The sequence below is a fragment of the Ranitomeya imitator genome, chromosome 5 (genome assembly GCF_032444005.1).
Source record: "Ranitomeya imitator isolate aRanImi1 chromosome 5, aRanImi1.pri, whole genome shotgun sequence".
Lineage (NCBI taxonomy): Eukaryota > Metazoa > Chordata > Amphibia > Anura > Dendrobatidae > Ranitomeya > Ranitomeya imitator.
The window spans coordinates 24598903-24617912 of NC_091286.1; the positions used below are offsets into that span (position 1 = coordinate 24598903).

Consider the following 19010-nt stretch of genomic DNA (forward strand, 5'->3'; position numbering starts at 1 on the left):
TTACTCTATATTACAACACTTACCCAGAGCCAGGATTGGTGCCTGTAAGCCCTATATCAGTAATTCACTTCTGCAAAACAAAAATCTGATAGTGAAAAGCCCCAGCCCGCCACCGGGAAACCGGAGATGACAGGCTTCTACCCTAGCAATCCTTACTCTACCAGCCGACCCTACCTGTCTAGACATCTGCCCCTATTTTTTCTACCTACCTTTCCCTGTCTCTCCCTGCCTGACCCTACTACCCTACCTAACTCACCGCGTGCCTACCTAACTGTCCCTGTCCTGTCCCTAACTATCTACCTGTCCCTACTGAGGCTATCTACCTGTCCCTACCATTTACCTGCTTATCTAAGCTCTAGGTACATTAAATGAGAACCCTCTCCAGAGAAGAGAGGCCCTCGCTGCACCTAGCCTGTCATACTCCAGAGAGTGCACCTTCACCAGGGCACCCAGAATGTTCCTAACAACCTCGTCCCGGGGGAGGATTTTCTGCTGAGTTGACACTAAGCACCGTGCGTTCCACGTGTAAAACCTGACGACTAAACTGACTAGAAATAAAGTGCCCCGATCTCGGCCACCCAGGGATCCGAATGCCCCATACGCCCACTCCGCATAGGAAAGGTGTGCCAGCCGAGTCGAACCTATGGAAGCACCCACCCTGTTGTAGACCCCTGTATTAAAAGGACACTGAAGGAGGAAGTGCTCCATGCTTAGACCAGGCACCTCCCCATTTCTACCTCGATAACTCTCCGGCATTCAACCGATGCAGTCTTAAAAAGGACTGCCACCCCGCTACATGGCTCTGCCACAAGAGACCAGTACGAAGACCCGCACCTCCACTCGCTCTTCGCCTTGTGTATGGCCCCCATGTCCATAAGCCTGGTCTCCTGCAAAAACAAAATTTCAGCCTCAAATCGGGTGAGAAAATCAAAGGCCGCAAATCTAGCTGCATCAGACTTTATACTAGCGATATTAATAGTCGCTAGAGTCAACGGGGTGGGTGCCGCCATCATGAGTGATCGAGTTAGATGGCCTTTTTCTTCCCCCCACCCATTTTCCTAGCCCGCTCATCTCCGGACGATGAAGCCCCCCCTCTCCTTTTCAGAGAGACAGAGGTATCCATCCCTCCCACCTCTTTCTCATCTCCGGACCCAGGGTCGTCCCCACCTCCCGAGGAAGACACACCCCCTGGAGAAGGGACTCCCCCACCTTCCAAAGGCCCTCCCGATGTTACCTCTGGAACCTCACCCCCGACTCCTGTCTCAGCAGGATCGTCAAGAGCTTGGAACCGGTTGGAGAGAGGGATCAGAGGGGAGTCGGTGGGACCTTCCTTAGGCACCTTGGTCAGGGAAGAAGATTTTCCACCTTTTTTCTTCTTCTTTTTACTTTTGGCACTCTTGGCACTCTTGGTACCCTTGTCACCCATTTCTTTTGGCTGTTCCCCTCTATCCTCATCAAAACTTTCATATTGAGAGGCATCTGAGAGATCAGCCACTTCCTCATTCTCCATCCTTCTGATCTCCTCATTCACCGCTTCCTTCCCCGGGGCCTCAGTGACATGAGCCGTTGCCTCGGAGGAGGGGGCAGCCATTACCCCAGTTTCCCGAGGCTCCTCCTGCCCCCTGCCCTCCTGACGCCTTGCCTGCCTCCGCTGGTAAGAGGGGCCCCTAGCTCTGCCATTCCTCATCGGCCCCTCAGCTCCTTCCCCACTACCACCTCCAACCTCTGCAGAAGTTGCACCGCCAGGAACTTCCTCATGGCTCCCCTCTGCCCGGCTGGCCATGGCATTAGAGAAGGAACGAGGGCAGCGGCTGAACGGTGACCTAGATCACCACACAGGTGACATCGGATGACACCACAGGATGCGGTGAGGTGACCCACCTCGCCACACAAGGCACATTTCTGCACCTTGCAGTCTGTGCTGAAGTGGCGAGGATCACCGCACCTGTGGCATACCTTCGGCTGCCCCTGGTAGAAGACCAGAATCCGATCCCTTCCCAGGAAAGCCGAGGAAGGGATGTGGGTGACAGTGTCCCCTGAACGCTTCAACTTTACCATGAAGGTCCAGCCTCCTGACCAGATACCAAAGTCGTCCCGTTTCTTCTTCGGGATCTCCACAACCTCGCCGTACCGGCTCAACCAGGTCATTATGTCAACGCCAGAAAGAGACTCATTACATGTTAAAACGGTCACTTTCTTCGGCCCACTTTGGCGAGAAATTGCTTCCACGGCGAACCCTCGCCAGCCGGGATCCTCTTTTACCAGCTCATAATTTGACCAAAAGAGCTCCAAGCCCTCCGGCCGAACAAAGCTGATATCAAAGGTGGAGGTCACAAAAGGATGTATCAGAGTAAAGATGTCAATAGCCCTGAAGTCCATCTTCATGAGGAGCTTCACCACATTTGTCCTGGATGGACACGCTTCATCGCCCCTCCACCGAAGACGAACCACATTTCTCCTGGAGACCCCCTGCCCGGCAGTCAGGAGGGACCACACAGTCTCCCCCCCCTTTTCTCTTGGAAGGCAGCTAGACCAAACTTATCTAGCCAGTAGGACAACGCCACCTCTCTTCCCTCTACATTGATCGTCCGCTCCCCTTTTTTGAGGGCCTCCAGGAAACGGCAGCGAAAAGCTTCATTCCCTGGGTCCAGAGATGGGGAAGACCCCTGTGGAACCCCAGCGGCAGCAGCCGCATAACTAATGGCGGCTGCAGTTGAGGGGGATGATGGACCAGCCCCTATATTCCCTGAACCCTCAACCTCACAGTCAACCATCTCCACCTCACTTTCCTCAGCCTCACCATTTTCATTAGAAGTCCCCACGCTGGCACCATTCACACCAACCATACCTCCAGCAGAAACTGCCCTTCCAACACCTGACCCTTCACCATTATCACACACACTAGTCACACCACTTGCACCACTTCCATTCTTATTTACATTTTTTTTTGCATTTTTTTTTCTGCTTTCTGCTGGGGTTGTTGCTGTTTGCAGTGCAGCTGCCTCTTTAAGATCAATACTGCAGGGTTTGATTACCACACCCTGCTTTTCAGCAGAGCATGTGCTGGCAGCTGCAGACTGTTGCTCCAGCCTCTCCTGCAGACCATCTCCACGCTCCTGTGTGCACTTCACCACCGGGTCCCCCACAGATACAGGTGACACACATGCAGAGGACCCCGGCGGTGCGACTTTCTCCGGCGAGGATGCGGTCCGGACCGGCATTACCGCAGCCATTACAGTTGCACCCGAGTTGATAACCGGTGCCGGGGTCCCGGACTTTGACCCAGCATCGGATCTGCATGTGGGGGACCCCGACACCACAGCACACGCCGCCGATGATGCGGCCCCGGCTGACAGTGCACCGCCAACACTGCGGGGAGCGGTGACCACCGGCAAAGTACCCACAGCCCCTACCCCCCGAGCGTCAGCGGGTGCAGCAGGCACCAGGCCGTCCCCCGTTTCCATAGAGGATCGGGCCTGGACACCTCCACAGGTTTTATTACTGCCCGCCACAGGGCCACACTCCAGACCATGCACACTGTCCGGCTTTGCAGCCGCATGCCCACTCTCGCCCCCTCTGCTACCGCCAGCAGAGACGGCGACCTGCGCCATATGACTTGTACTCTCCCCGCTCCCTCGCACCGGACCCACTGCAGGTCCCGGGCCGGGGTGGGTAGCGGGCTCCACACAGCGGGATCGGGGGGTCCCAGGAAGGGGGACAAACACCAACCTCTCCTCCGATGTTTTCTTCCTTTTTTTCCTTTTCTTTTTCCCCCTCCCGGTTGCCTCGTCCCCGCAGACCTCATCCCCAAACTTCAGGTGGGCATAATTTACTGGGGACTCTAGCTGACGGATCTGCTGCAAGACGAGGCAACCCCCACTACTGCTGTTATCGCTGCTGCTATCATCCGCATCACCCCCATCATCCTCTGAAACACTATTGTCTGATGGGAGTGGGACCTGCACTGGATCTATCCCGCTGTGTGTGGCCTGGAGATCACTTACCAAGCCCCCAGGTGGGTACGGTGCCTCCTCCATCTCCTCATTGTCCACCTCCTCCACCTGGGTCGGACACCGAGACCCCTCTGGCTCCTTTGCAGCAGCCATGTTGTGGAATCGGTCGTGATTCTCCAGCTTTTCCCGGAAGGGCCCGCTGTTATTTAATATAGCCGCTCTCCGGGCTTCCATGCCCTCAATGCAGATCCCCAGGCTGGATATCCTGGCTGATAGGGCAGACTTCTCTGTGCGGGAGGCTCTGCTTGCAGCTTGCCTCACCTCCTTCATCTCCTCCCGGAGTCTCCTGAGGGTCTTCCCAGCCTCCTCATGCTCGCTGAGGTACGCATGGACACGGAGGCATAGCTGTCAACCGGCTCCCGTGCGGCCCTAGTGCCCCAATCCTTCGGCAGCGGCGCCGCTGCACCTCTGCGAGTACTCCGCTCACCTCCGGGAGGAGACACCGCAGTGGCCCTCGCCTCAGCCTTAGGGGCTTTGCAGCCCTCCTGGGTCTTCCTGAGCTCCACCATGTTCTGGGCCTTGCCGGATCTGGTGACCCTCTTTGCCGGTAGCGATGAGCTCCCACCCCTCGCCAGCTTAGACCGAGGGGTGGGAGACGGGGACTCAGCCCCACAGTCCATCCAATACACCCCTCTCTTTCCTGGGTCAGAGAGGGGGATTCCTGAGTGAAAAACTGGTTACTCTCCTGGAGCACACAAACCAGCACCTTCCTCCACAGACTACAAGCTCCTAGTGATGGCTGTGTAAATCTGTATGTAGTGAGCTCCCCCTATTGATGGCTGCATACAATAAGAATGATATCATATTTCAAATAATAACACAAAACACCTACCGCTATACAAATGTATTATAAAAGCTAATCAGGTTAATGAATATTTGGCAAATGGAATTGTGGACTAAAAAACATTATGATGGATATTAAGGGTATGTGCACACGTTGCGGTTTTTACTGCGGATCCACAGCGTTTTTGACGCGGCGGATCCGCAGCAGTTTTCCATGCGGTGTACAGTACCATGTTAACCTATGGAAAACAAAAAACGTTGTGCACATGCTGCGGAAAAAAACGTGCGGAAACGCTGCGGTTTATTTTCCGCAGCCTGTCAATTCTTTGTGCGGAATCCGCAGCGGTTTAACACCTGCTCCATATTAAAATAAACGCAGGTGTAAAGCCGCAGTAGAATCCGCACGAAAATCCGCGATAAATCCGCAGGAAAAACGCAGTGTTTTTGCCCTGCGGATTTATCAGTATCAAAATCCGCACACAAGTCCGCAGCGTGTGCACATAGCCTAATTTTGATACGTGCAGAGTAACTTTGGCAGAGCTCAGCTTATGGTGGGGTCTATTCTAATTCACACCAATAATAACACCCATATTATTCAAATTTTCCTAGAAATCTGAATTCAATGCAGAGGATCTAAAAAGTGTCCTAAACAAGTTATTGTCCAATCGTAAGTTATTTTCTTCGACTATCTATTATCTATCTATCTATCTATCTATCTATCTATCTATCTATCTATCTATCTATCTATCTCTACTATATCTATTTCCCACTGTTACAGGTGATGACATCAAGTCAGATGGCTTCAGTTTGAAAACCTGTAAAGAAATGATTAATCTCCTGGATGTATCCTTCCAAAATTGCAATAAATATTCAGTAACTACCTATTAATAATATGCATTTCAGCTTTAGAGGGATTACCAATTTTACCCTTTTGTGTCTTTTTGTTTTGTTAAGTTGTTGCCCCCTAAAAGTGATGTACCTAACACAGAGAGAAGGTGCCGGTGGGCCACACGGCATGCCTATATATTACCTGTAGATCCCCTTATGTGTGTGTATCCCACAAAGCGGACATCTCCCTGGGATACCAGATTCATAGTGTGTTCCATGCAAATACTGTGATTTCTGTGTAAACTGTATGCTGTAACATATTGTGACACTTGCTGACAGGCAGCATTCAAAGGGTAAATCTTCCCGCACAGGGGCTCGTTTGCATGCCTCAGCTCTGCTTATTATGCATATGTTTTTGGAAAGAGCTGGAACAAGCTCCCCTGGCAGTCAGCCAATGGCTGCAGCTGTAAGAGTGGCAGGAGAGAGAAGTCAGTAGAGGAAGGCAGACTGCAAAGAGGAGATGCTGATCTCCCTCTGACTGCTGGGTCTTAAAGGGACTGATGAAAAAAGGAGGGCAGCTGACAGCCTTCAGATTGGAAGGACTCCTATTATACTTCAAGAAGAAAAAAACAGGAGGAGAAGCACAGCTCAGTCCTAAGGCCGGAGTCACACTACCGTAGGATACGGACAAGTGCTGTGCGAGAAAACATCACATAGCACTCGGACCAGTGTTAACCTATGGGGCAGCTCACATCACTGTATTTTTTCTCAGGCGTATTCGACGTGCGTGTAAAGTAGCAGCATGCTGCGATTGTACTCGTATAGCGTCCGAGACTCCCCAATGCAAGTCTATGGGTGCGAGAAAAACTCCACATGGACCATCTAGCTAGCTTGTGATAAATACGCACACATTTTCCTCATTTCAGCCCTTTGAGCAATTTAATTCAATAGGGAAAATCAGTGAGAAATGTAAAACCATACACATGTTATACGGATACATGGGTGGGAGAACATCGCATCATCGCATTGCAAACACATTACACATGGATGACCATACGGAGAATACTCATGCGACTCTCGGCAGGGAGACTGGGACCGATTTTCCATACGTTTAGTGTGACGCCGGCCTAAGTAAGGAATACTGAGTGAGGATTACCAGAGGGACAACCCGAGAACCAGTGAATTGAATGGATACGACAAGTCTACCTGTCTGTATGTATGGGTCAACCTTCGTCACATTACCCTCTCCGATCTGTTCAGAGTCAGGATTGGCTATTCCCTTTTTCTTGCTTGTGACATAAGTCATTTGGAGATGGCATCTGTCGGAATACATAAGTGAAAGTTTGTGACTTGGTGTCTCTGTAATCCCCTTGTTCACGCACCACGGAGGGGGCGACCAGACATGAAGACAACCTTAACTCTGGAATCACAGGTGGACAACACCGGGACACTGAGCAGCGAAGAGTATAAAATCCTGTGGAGGAAGCTGGAGCATTACATGGTATTTCTATACTGTTAACTTTTTATGTGGCCAAGAAGTGCAAGTTGTCTTATCAGGATGACAAGGACAACCTCCTCAATCATCTGATTACTGTGGATCCAATTACTACAAGGATTACTACATACCAACCATTCAGATGAGTGGGCAAGCATGTAATTGTCGAGTTATGTCCCCAAGACATGGGGCTTCTACTTTGGAGCTGACTGATATGGATTATAAAGGGAGGTCCCAAGAGGAAGACCCCTTTATGATGTCCATATGTTTTCGGCATGTCTTAATGTTTTGTGAGGGGTAATCTCCTCTCCCTCTTAATGGGAAATACAAAGGCTCTGATGACCACCCTTAGGTTCATTAGTTCCTTAAAGAGGACCTTGACATCCCATCAAACGTAGCCAGTTTTTCCCCACATATTATCCTTGCTGCTCCCTTGAGTATTGTGTTTTGTTTTCCCCTTAAAAATCCACCACACGGTTCCAGAGATATGGGCCTTTTCATTTAATGATAATTTTATGTTTATTTTTCTTTTAGAAGGGTGGGTGGCTCACAGATTCTCCGGGGACAGGTCTTTAGGTTGTGAGCAAGGCCCCTTTGGTAAAGACTATAAAATAGAGTGTTTTGACCGCACTAAATAGATAGACCCATATCTTTGGATCTGTGTGGTGGATTTTTAAGAAAGAAGAAACAACGTAACACTCAGGGGAGCAGAGGGAATAAAACAATATTAAACACTTTTGACCTCTTTAAGAACCTCACCCACATTGTATGAAAGCTATCTGAACCTTTTCGGGATAGGCCAACCATCAGATGTGTATGGGGGGTCTCCCAATTCTCCCCAACAGAAGATTTTGGGGGAGAGAATGATCGGTTGTTGGAATTTTTGTCCCCGATCCTTTTGTTTTTTTTGAGAAATAAGAGTCTGGCAGCGGCTTTCTCCTCTCTCCCTGTTAAAAACACATGAACGCTTCTCGGAGCAGTTTTGTATATGGGAAGTCGAGAAAAAGAGCTTTCTGCCAGCAGTAATCTCATGTAGCTGGCCAGTTTTAGCACTGCCCTATTGTCTCTTGACTATCTGTCCATAGTTACATGACTGCTACGATCGGTATCACCGTACATTTTGCCAGTAAGTCGGACCCAATACACAGGGGAAACATAACATTTTGAAATCCTCTTGGATGTCACCGCCATTTTTACAAAAGTTTTCCAACTAACCATTGGGCACCAAACCCTCATTCTGTTACTTTGGCCCTAAAAATAAAATAGATAACACCAACCTATTCTAGTTGTAAGTAAATTTACTACTAATTTGTATCACAGAAAATCTTCCTGGAAGCCGATGCCAACTTCTCTGGAACCATCGATGCCCATGAAATGCGGAACGCCCTACTCAAAGCGGGTGACTACAAAACTTTGTGAAATAATAAAAAGTTGAAGGAACAAACTGAGTAATGCCAAACGCAGGGCATGTGGGGATGGGTTGGGGGGATGAACAGCTAGAGAGAATTATTCACTGTCTGTAGAGCTCCAGATACATTGACGATAAAATAATCCGGGTTTTCCTCTTAGGCTTTAACCTTAATAACCGGATTCAGGAAGTTATTGTCCAGCGTTGCGTCTCCGGTGAACTGAATATCAACTTTGAAGACTTCATTGCATGCATGATCCGCTTGGAGACTTTGTTTAGTAAGTAGTAACACCACCAGTGACATAACTAGAGTCCGATGGGCCCCAGTGCAAAATTGTCAGATGTATGGGCCCTTGTAGCATTCTAAAATCCTATAAGGACATATATGTTGCCCTCCCCATTATGTAGTTATGTCCCCTATCCTGGGCCACTTCATACTAAAATGTACCTCATCCTGGTATATATGTCCCTCATTCTGGGCCCCTTCCTGGTATATATGTCTCCTATACTGGGCCCATCCTTTTATATATGTTCCCTATCCTGGTATACATGTTCCAAATCCTGGGCCCATCCTGGTATATATGTCCCCCATCCTGGTATATATGACACCTATCCTGGGCCCATCCTGGAATATATGTCTACCATCCTGGGCCCACCCTGGTATATATATACCCTATCCTGGGCCCATCCTGGTATATAAGTCTCCTATTATGGTATGTAAGACACCCTTCCTGGAATATACAGTGGGTACATTTCATTGCAGCCATTTGGTAAATTCAAAAAAGTTCATTTTTCTCATTATTGTACACTCTCCGCCCCACCCTGCACGGAAAGAAAACAGAAATGCAGAAATGTTTGCAAATTTATTAAAAAATAAAAAACTGAAATATCACATGGTCATAAGTATTCAGACACTTTGATCAGACACTCATACTTCAGTCCCATGCTGTCCATTTCCTTGTGATTCTCCTTGAGATGGTTCTACTGCTTCATTGGAGTCCAGCTGTGTTTAATTAAACTGATAGGACTTGATTTGGAAAGGCGCACACCTGTCTATATAAGACCTCACAGCTCACAGTGCATGTCAGACTAAATGAGAATCATGAGGTCAAAGGCACTAGCCAAGGAGCTCAGAGACTGAATTGTGGCAAGGCATATCACATGGTCATAAGTCTTCAGACCCTTTGCTCAGTATTGAGTAGAAGCACCTTTTGAGCTAGTACAGCCATGAGTCTTCTTGGGAATGATGCAACAAGTTTTTCACCCCTCGATTTGGGGATCCTCTGCCATTCTTCCTTGCAGATCCTCTCCAGTTATGTCAGGTTGCATGGTGAACGTTGGTGGACAGCCATTTTCAGGTCTCTGCAGAGATGCTCAGTTGGGTTTAGGTCGGGGCTCTGGCTGGGCCAGTCAAGAATGGTCACAGAGTTGTTCAGAAGCCACTCCTTTGTTATTTTAGCTGTGTGCTTAGGGTCATTGTCTTGTTGGAAGGTGAACCTTCGGCCAAGTCTGAGGTCCAGAGCACTCAGGAGGAGGTTTTCATCCAGGATATCTCTGTACTTGGCCGCATTCATGTTTCCTTAAATGGCAACCATTCGTCCTGTCCCTGCAGCTGAAAATCACCCCCATAGCATGATGCTACCACCACCATGTTTCACTGTTGGGATTGTATTGGGCAGGTGATGAGCAGTTCCTGGTTTTCTCCACACATACCGCTTTGAATTATCACCAAAAATGTCTATCTTCATCTCATCAGACCAGAGAATCTTATTTCTCATAGTCTGGGAGTCCTTCATGTGGTTTTGAACAAACTCTATGCGGCTTTCATATGTCTTGCACTGAGGAGAGGCTTCCGTCAGGCCACTCTGCCATAAAGGCCCGACTAGTGGAGGGCTGCAGTGATAGTTGACTTTGTGGAGCTTTCTCCCATCTCCTTACTGCATCTCTGGAGCACAGTGATCTTGGGGATCTTCTTTACCTCTCACCAAGGCTCTTCTCCCACGATTTCTCAGTTTTGCTGGACGGCCAGGTCTGCAAAGACTTCTGGTGGTCCCAAACTTCTTCCATTTAAGGATTATGGAGTCCACTGTGCTCTTAGGAACCTTGAGTACTGCAGAAATTCTGTTGTAACCTTGGCCAGATCTGTGCCTTGCCACAATTCTGTCTCTGAGCTCCTTGGTCAGTTCCTTTGACCTCATGATTCTCATTTGGTCTGACATGCACTGTGAGCTGTGAGGTCTTATATAGACAGGTGCGTGCCTTCCCAAATCAAGTCCTATCAGTTTAATTACACACAGCTGGACTCCAATGAAGGAGCAGAACCATCTCAAGGAGGAACACAAGGAAATGGACAGCATGTGACTTAAATATGAGTGTCCGAGCAAAGGGTCTGAATACTTATGACCATGTGATATTTCAGTTTTTCTTTTTTAATACATTTGCAAAAATTTCCACATTTCTGGGGGGTTTTTTCAGTCAAGATGGGGAGCAGAGTGTACATTAATGAGAAAAAAAAATGAACTTTTTTGAATGTACCAAATGGCTGCAATGAAACAGAAAGTGAAAAATTTAAAGGGGTCTGAATACTTTCCATATCTACTGTATGTCTACCACCCTGGGCCCACTCTGGTATATGTATGGCCCTCATCCTAGTTTATATGTGCCCCATCCTGGTATATGTCCCCCATCTTGGTATATATGTCCCTGTTGTACTGCTGTTCTTTAATACATAAAAACGATTAGGTAATTCTACTCATCTTCCTCCATTCCCATGCGATGTCCTCTTCTGAAACCTACAGCTGACTTCAGTGTGTAAGTGACGGGCAGCACATGGCATCACTGCTATACACAGCCAGTGACTTGCACGCCAACGTCAGTTGCTGGCCTCTGATTGGCCAGCGGCGTATATTGCCATCCAGGGCCAGACAGTCTTTGTACTTCTACTGGATGTACGTCATCAAATGCACATCCAGCTGAAATATGCACTGGTGTCGGGGGGGCCCTTCTATCTTCGGGTCTGGTTGCGCGCTCTGCAAGCCCCTGGACACCGCGTTATTCATGTTTTCATTGCATTTTTATTATGTTTTTCACCTGCGTGTTTATTGCAATTTTTCCACTGCTGCTTTTTTACTCTTTTTTTTGGGTATGTCATGTTTTAAACAACTGCTTTGTTTTGAAAACGTCTTGTTCCATAGTATGGTAAAACCTTATTGATAATGTCATGTGCAGATTACATACCTACTTATTGCTTTTCCGCACGTGGAAACACACTGAAAACGCATATGTGTTTTTCATCTACATCTTTTTCTCATCACATTGGACAGTTAAAAAAAAAAATCTTAAACAGCCAAGATTTTAGAGATAAATGGTGAAAATTGCCATAATATTACGTTTTTATCCAATTTCTATGAAGCCTTTACACCAGGTAGCTGCAGACTGGCATTGAGTATTATCACATTTTTCTGTTTTGTTTTTTTTTGTTTCTGTTTTCCTTTTCTCTTCAGAAATGTTTAAGATCATGGACACTGATAAGGATGGAAACGTCAGTCTATCATTATCTGAGGTAATCTTATGCATTTCAGGTCTTTTTTTTACAAACATTACTTTTTACATGTTTTGGACCCACTTTTTTTTTTTTTATAGTAAAAAATTGTGCCATTGTTGTCCTTAGGCCACATTCACATGTTCAGTATTTGGTCAGTATTTTACATCAGTATTTGTAGCCAAAATTAGGAGAGGAACAATCAGAGGAAAAGTATAACAGAATCACGTCACCACTTCTGCATTTATCACCCACTTCTAGGTTTGGCTTACAAATACTGATGTAAAATACTGACCAAATACTGAAGGTGGGAACGTGGCCATGGGCTGTGACCAGTATTTAAGTAAATGATGAGCTGCAATACCAGACATAGCCTAAGAACAATAGTGGCGCTGTTTAGGCCTAATTTAGTGTATAATAATGGCTTGGTTTTACAAGATTTTTTTTACCAGCGAGTGGAAGAAATATCATATTTCCTTCATGACTAATGTAATGTCATGGATGAGCCACGCGAGGCAACGTCTGTCACCCATCATTGACTGCTGTCATCTCTGTTCTCTCCGCAGTGGATCTGTACTGGACTGATATAAAGAAGGAAATAAAAAAAGCTGGAAAAATATCAATCTGTCACAGACATAGGGCCCTGTCCACACGCACAAATACAGTTACACAGAGATGAGCGAATCTCTTAAAGTTTGGATCTACTAGCTTCACTGAATTTGTCCAGGAAATTCGTTTTGGGGCAAAGTAAAAGCGCTCCAAATCCTCCAATTGTCCTGAAAGAACATTTTTCGGACTCTGAGTTCTCGTAATGTTATCCAAGCACTTTAACGCAAATATAGCCTTAGTAATGTCAACATGTCGCCAACATACTGTATATGGCATGGGCAAACGGATCGTAACCGGTAACACAGTGACTCTCCTATAAATGCTTTATTCTTTTCCTCAGCCGCTAATATTCACTATCTGTACATTTTATTATATCATATCTGGAGTACAGATATTAATCTGTCATCCAAGAAGTGCCACTAAATACATTCTTATTAAAAATCAAATTCCTTTATTAGACAATGAGATAAAACTAAACATACATAGACATAAACAAGGTGCCTCATAAACAACCCACTTGCGGTCAACAGGGAATACGAATACTGGAGCCAGGTGAATCCATTATAAATACATTGCACAATTAACTATTTGGAAGCCATGTTGACCAGACCCACACCATTTCTCCTATCACTAAAAGCTACAACCATAGCATATGTGATACTCCTGATCAATGCCTACCGGCTAACGTATCATGAGCGGTGCGTCCCGACCCCCATACATATTACCTGCTCCGTACTGTCTCCTAAAGTGCTCTGCTCAGTGGCGTGCTGTGACCGCAGTGACCCCGACGCGCGTTTCGCGTGATGCTTCTTCCCTCAGGCATTGATCAGGAGTATCACATATGCTATGGTTGTAGCTTTTAGTGATAGGAGAAATGGTGTGGGTCTGGTCAACATGGCTTCCAAATAGTTAATTGTGCAATGTATTTATAATGGATTCACCTGGCTCCAGTATTCGTATTCCCTGTTGACCGCAAGTGGGTTGTTTATGAGGCACCTTGTTTATGTCTATGTATGTTTAGTTTTATCTCATTGTCTAATAAAGGAATTTGATTTTTAATAAGAATGTATTTAGTGGCACTTCTTGGATGACAGATTAATATCTGTACTCCAGATATGATATAATTGATACATGAAGTGTTGCCCACTCCCCTAGTGGGATTATGGGCTTGGGCGTTGTGCTTACTATCTGTACATTTTATCAGTGTTTTATGGCTTTCTCTCCCTATCTCTATGGCTAAACGGCAAGCTGTGACGTTCTCTCACTATCCAGATTCACCACTATGCAGCTGCTGCATTCCCTGCCTCTGCTTTTATACAGGCTGTGGTAGTCTGTCCTGATTGTCTGTGTTATACCATGTGATGTCATAGCTGGTAAAGCATTATGGGCAAGCAAGCCCAGCCACACCTGAGGTCATATCATCCTTCTCCTGCTGATTCAGTCTTCTGCAATGTGTAAAATTGTGCCCGATTTAGGCGATTCACGCAAAGTGAATATCAAATTGTTTGAATTTGATGGGTTCAGCAAATTTTTTAAAATATGACATGAATTTGATTTGCTTATCTCTAGCACACACACGCATACACCATGCTGCCCAGACACTCGAAGAAGCATTCATCTGTGCAAAAATTGCCCTTCGGGGCCTGTCTCATGACTACAGGAATTATCTACAGGACACTCACCTATATGTGTTACACATCTATAGGTTATAAAAGCTGTCCACATATTTCAATAAATGTGTAACATGGTCTGTATCTACTATGCAGATGAAACAATCACTCATTAAATATTCCTTTAAATGGAAGCGATCATCTGAAAACGTCCCTTGGTTCCACGTTTTAAAGGACTACTTTTTTTTACTTAAATGCATGTATTTTGGGCTCATAGTTTTTGCAATTTGGCCTCATTACAAATTGTGAATCATTTGGCCTCTACGTATGTGCAGTAAGTTATTTTTTAATGGTTTCAACACTCTAATTAATTAATACAAATTATTGATTTGGTTTCAACCCATTTGGCTGTAGAACAGTGCATGCTTTGTGTTCCGCAATGGAGTTTTGCGCGGTAAGCATGCATACAGGCCATCCAGGTTGGGTGCATTACTTATAGTGTTCTTTGAAATAATTGTACCTGCCGATCCCAGTTCTATCTGTAGATCTCTATAGCTGGACCTTAGCGCTTGGAAAACTCTTCTGATAATTCTTTTCACTCCTCTGAAATCTTTCGGGGAGAACCTGAATATGGCCCGGTTTATGATGAAATTGTTATTTTTCCACTTCAGCATTATGGCCCCAACAGTGCTCATAGGTACCTTCCAGGGGTGGATTAAGGGTAGCCAGGGCCCCGAGCTGTTCAGACACTGTGGGCCCCCCCCGGTCATGTGACGGGGGTCATGTGACTGGGGTCATGTGACGGGGGTCATGATATACCTGAACCAGATTATTCCAGAAAAATGGCTGGGCCCTACTCTACTGTAACCTATTAAATATTTGTTAAAATATGCAATACAATTTAGGTATATTTTGACCAATAATACAACATACAAGGAACAAATACCACCGCACCATGTCAAGACCACATATTACCACCACTTGGTGACCAAATAGCACATACAAGGGACAAATACCACAACACCATTCCCAGACCACATATTACCACCACATAGTGACGGAATACTACAATACTGATCAGTAATAAAAACAAAACACCATACTATCACCATAAGTGCCAGTATTCACAGGAGATCTGTACTTAGTATGCAGTGTCTATGTAGAGGTAATACAGAGATCACTAGTGGTATTATACACAGGAGCTCTGTATATAATGTATAAGTAATATAGTGATCACTGGTGACATTATACACAGGACCTCTGTATATAGCATACGGTGTATAGTGTCAGTCCTTCATCTTTCATCCAGCACAGACCGCCATCATTTCTTCCAGCCAGGACTCGTCTCTGCAGGAAATAACACAGTTTTCTCAAGCTCCGCTTGCAGAACACATTACTTAATTTTTCACAACTTCTACATTACACCACATGAAGAAAAAAAAGGCGATATAGTGTCACTCTGCACAGTAACAGGACCGCCCCCCCCCAATTAAAACAGTATACTCAAAAAATAAAATAAATACATCACTGCAGTAATAATATCCCTTAATTAGCCGCCATTGGTAATAATATTCCCCACCCTGGCCCCATTTATCTCATTCCTGGCTCCAGCCATATGTTCTCGCATCCTGCCCTCATGAGTATCCATTCTACCCCATATGATCTCCCCATCCTGCCCCATCTGTCTCCATTGTATCCATCCTGCCCCATGATCTAATCCTACCCCATAACTTTCATTCTGCCCCGTGTCTCCACTCATGCCCCATGTCTACATTCTGCCCATGCCTCCAGTCCTGCCCCCAGTGTGTCCAGCAATCTGCCCCAGTGTGTCCAGCATATTACCCCCAGTGTGTCCAGCAATCTGCCCCAGTATGTCCAGCATATTGCCCCAGTGTGTCCAGCATTGCCCCCAGTGTGTCTAGCAATCTGCCCCAGTATGTCCAGCATATTCCCCCACTGGGCCCTGGGCTACTGACCCTCTTATAATCCGCACCTGGTACCTTCAGTACTTTAGAAATTCTTCTGGAACCAATGCCATCAGTAGGTTTTGCAACAATAAGGTTGTGAAGGTATTGAGACAGCTCTCTGGTGTTACCCATCGGGAGATGTTTCTTGTGTGACACCATGACAATGAGACACCTTTTTATAGGCCATCAGTTCAACCAGCTGATTATTTGTCACTTATTTTCACCCTATGTCTTTGAATAATAAGTTCCACAAGTGGATATGTTTAAAAAAAATGTTCCTGTGCTGAGATAATCTTATAAATGTGCCCCTGCTGTGTACTGTAGAAAACCCCTTTAACAATGAAGGAGCTGATATACGTTCCTTAAGGGCACTAGCTGATTGTGTCCCTGACTATCGAGCTGTTTAGACTAAGAAATGGTAAGGTACTCAGATACCTTGATGATTGAAATGTGTATGAAAAGCTGTCCGGTGATACAACATAGCAAATTGATCGTAAATACTATCTTTATTTAAAGGGTTAATTCAAGTTGTCTCTTGAACAGCGAAGACCAGTGCAGCTTCCTTACTTCCTGGTTTCAAGCAGGGTGGGCTCTACTCCTTGACTGACAGATATGGTGAATAGTAAAATTATAGAATTAAAGCACAACTCCGGTGTTTCTTTTTTTAATGAAGTGCATCTGGCACATGGAGAGGTGAAATACTAAAGCTGGGACCATCTTGATTGGATAAACCTCATTGCAGCGGGATGGTTTTTATGCTTATTTGATCAAAATATTGTCAGTATAGATATATTTCCATTTTTTATTTTTTAAATAAAATTGGATGTTTGCCGAAAGGTACAGTAGTGCTCCAAGCTTTCCGCTAAACCAAAGCAGCTCTGACAAATGAAGCTCTGTCCAAGATGTCTAGGCGTTAAGCAACATTAGGGATGAAGTCTACCTCAATGTCCAAATTATTGTCCACACAACACAATCTGAAAAACTTTAGAAAATGATATCCACAGAGAATAACAGAGAATATTAGGAATGGATGACAAGTTTGGATGTATCTTTGAAAAACAGAAAAACTAATTAACGATGTCAAACTAGAAATGCGCTCATTCTACAACCCCTCGCAAACATTATGGAATCACCGACCTTGGAGGATGTTCATTCAGTTGTTTAATTTTGTAGAAAAAAAAGAAGATCACAGACATGGCACAAAACTAATGTCATTTCAAATGACTACTTTCTGGCTTTAATAAACACTGAAAAAAATCAAGAACAAAAAATGTGGTAGTCAGTAATGGTTACTTTTTTAGAACAAGCAGAGGGAAAAAATTATGGGCTCGCTCAATTATGTGGGAAAAAAATTATGGAATCACCCTGTAAATTTAAATTCCCAAAACGAACACCTGCATCAAATTAGATCTGCTCGTTAGTCTGCATCTAAAAAGGAGTGATCACACCTTGGAGAGCTGTTGCACCAAGTGGACGGACATGAATCATGGCTCCAACACTAGAGATGTCAATTGAAGCAAAGGAGAGGATTATCAAACTCTTAACAGAGGGTAAATCATCACGCAATGTTGCAAAAGATGTTGGTTGTTTACAGTCAGCTGTGTCTAAAATCTGGACCAAATACAAACAACATGGGATGGTTGTTAAAGGCAAACATACTGGTAGACCAAGGAAGACATCAAAGCGTCAAGACCTGAAACTTAAAGCAATATGTCTCCAAAACAGGAAATGCCCAACAAAACAAATGAGGAGCGAATGGGTGGAAACTGAAGTCAACGTCTGTGACCGAACTGTAAGAAACCGCCTAAAGGAAATGAGATTTACATACAGAAAAGCTAAACGAAAACCATCATTAACACCTAAACAGAAAAAAACAAGGTTACAATGGGCTAAGGAACAGCAATCGTGGACTGTGGATGACTGGATGAAAGTCATATTCAGTGATGAATCGCGAATCTGCATTGGGCAAGGTGATGATGCTGGAACTTTTGTTTGGTGCCGTTCCAATGAGATTTATAAAGATGACTGCCTGAAGAGAACATGCAAATTTCACAGTCATTGATGATATGGGGCTGCTTGTCAGGTAAAGACACTGGGGAGATGGCTGTCATTACATCTTCAATAAATGCACAAGTTTATGTTCATATTTTGGACACTTTTCTTATCCCATCAATTGAAAGGATGTTTGTGGATGATGAAATCATTTTTCAAGATGATAATGCATCCTGCCATAGAGCAAAAACTGTGCGAAAAAGAAAAAAAGACACATAAGGTCAATGTCATGGCCAGTAAATAGTCCGGATCTCTATCCAACTGAAAATCTTTGGTGGAAGTTGAAGAAAATGGTCGATGACAAGAATCCAACCTGCAAAGCTGATCTGGTAACGGCAATCAGAGAAAGTTGGAGCCGGATTGATGAAGAGTCCTGTGTGACAGTCATTAAGTCCAGGCCTCAGAGACTGCAAGCTGTAAGAAAAGCCAGAGGTGGTGCAACAAAATACTAGTGATGTGTTGGAGGTTTTTTTTTTTTTTTGTCCGTTTGTTTTTCATGATTCCATAATTTTTTCCCTCAGAATTGAGTGATTCCATAATTTTTCCCCTCTGCTTGTTCTAAAAAAGTAACCATTACTGACTACCACATTTTTTGCTCTTGATTTCTTTTATTATTTCTTAAAGCCAGAAAGTTGCCATCTGAAATGACTGCAGTTTTGTGCCATGTCTGTGATCTGCTTCTACAAAATTAAACAACTGAATGA

General features: G+C 45.2%; 1 protein-coding gene across 2 annotated transcripts in view; it reads left to right on the plus strand.

Annotated features, from left to right (window-relative positions):
• Positions 1-17083, plus strand: part of LOC138681158 (calpain-8-like) — a 36995-nt gene extending 19912 nt beyond the window's left edge. Inside the window, exons 15-21 of one of the 2 annotated variants that reach the window (XM_069768438.1) lie at positions 5406-5463; positions 5575-5639; positions 7057-7125; positions 8440-8518; positions 8689-8805; positions 12031-12089; positions 12635-17083. In XM_069768438.1, coding sequence (XP_069624539.1) covers positions 5406-5463; positions 5575-5639; positions 7057-7125; positions 8440-8518; positions 8689-8805; positions 12031-12089; positions 12635-12658 — 471 coding nt within the window. In that variant the 3' untranslated portion in view covers positions 12659-17083. The remainder of the gene's footprint in view (positions 1-5405; positions 5464-5574; positions 5640-7056; positions 7126-8439; positions 8519-8688; positions 8806-12030; positions 12090-12634) is intronic. The other variant, XM_069768439.1, reaches the window with a different exon arrangement.
• The last annotated feature ends 1927 nt before the right edge of the window (positions 17084-19010 follow it).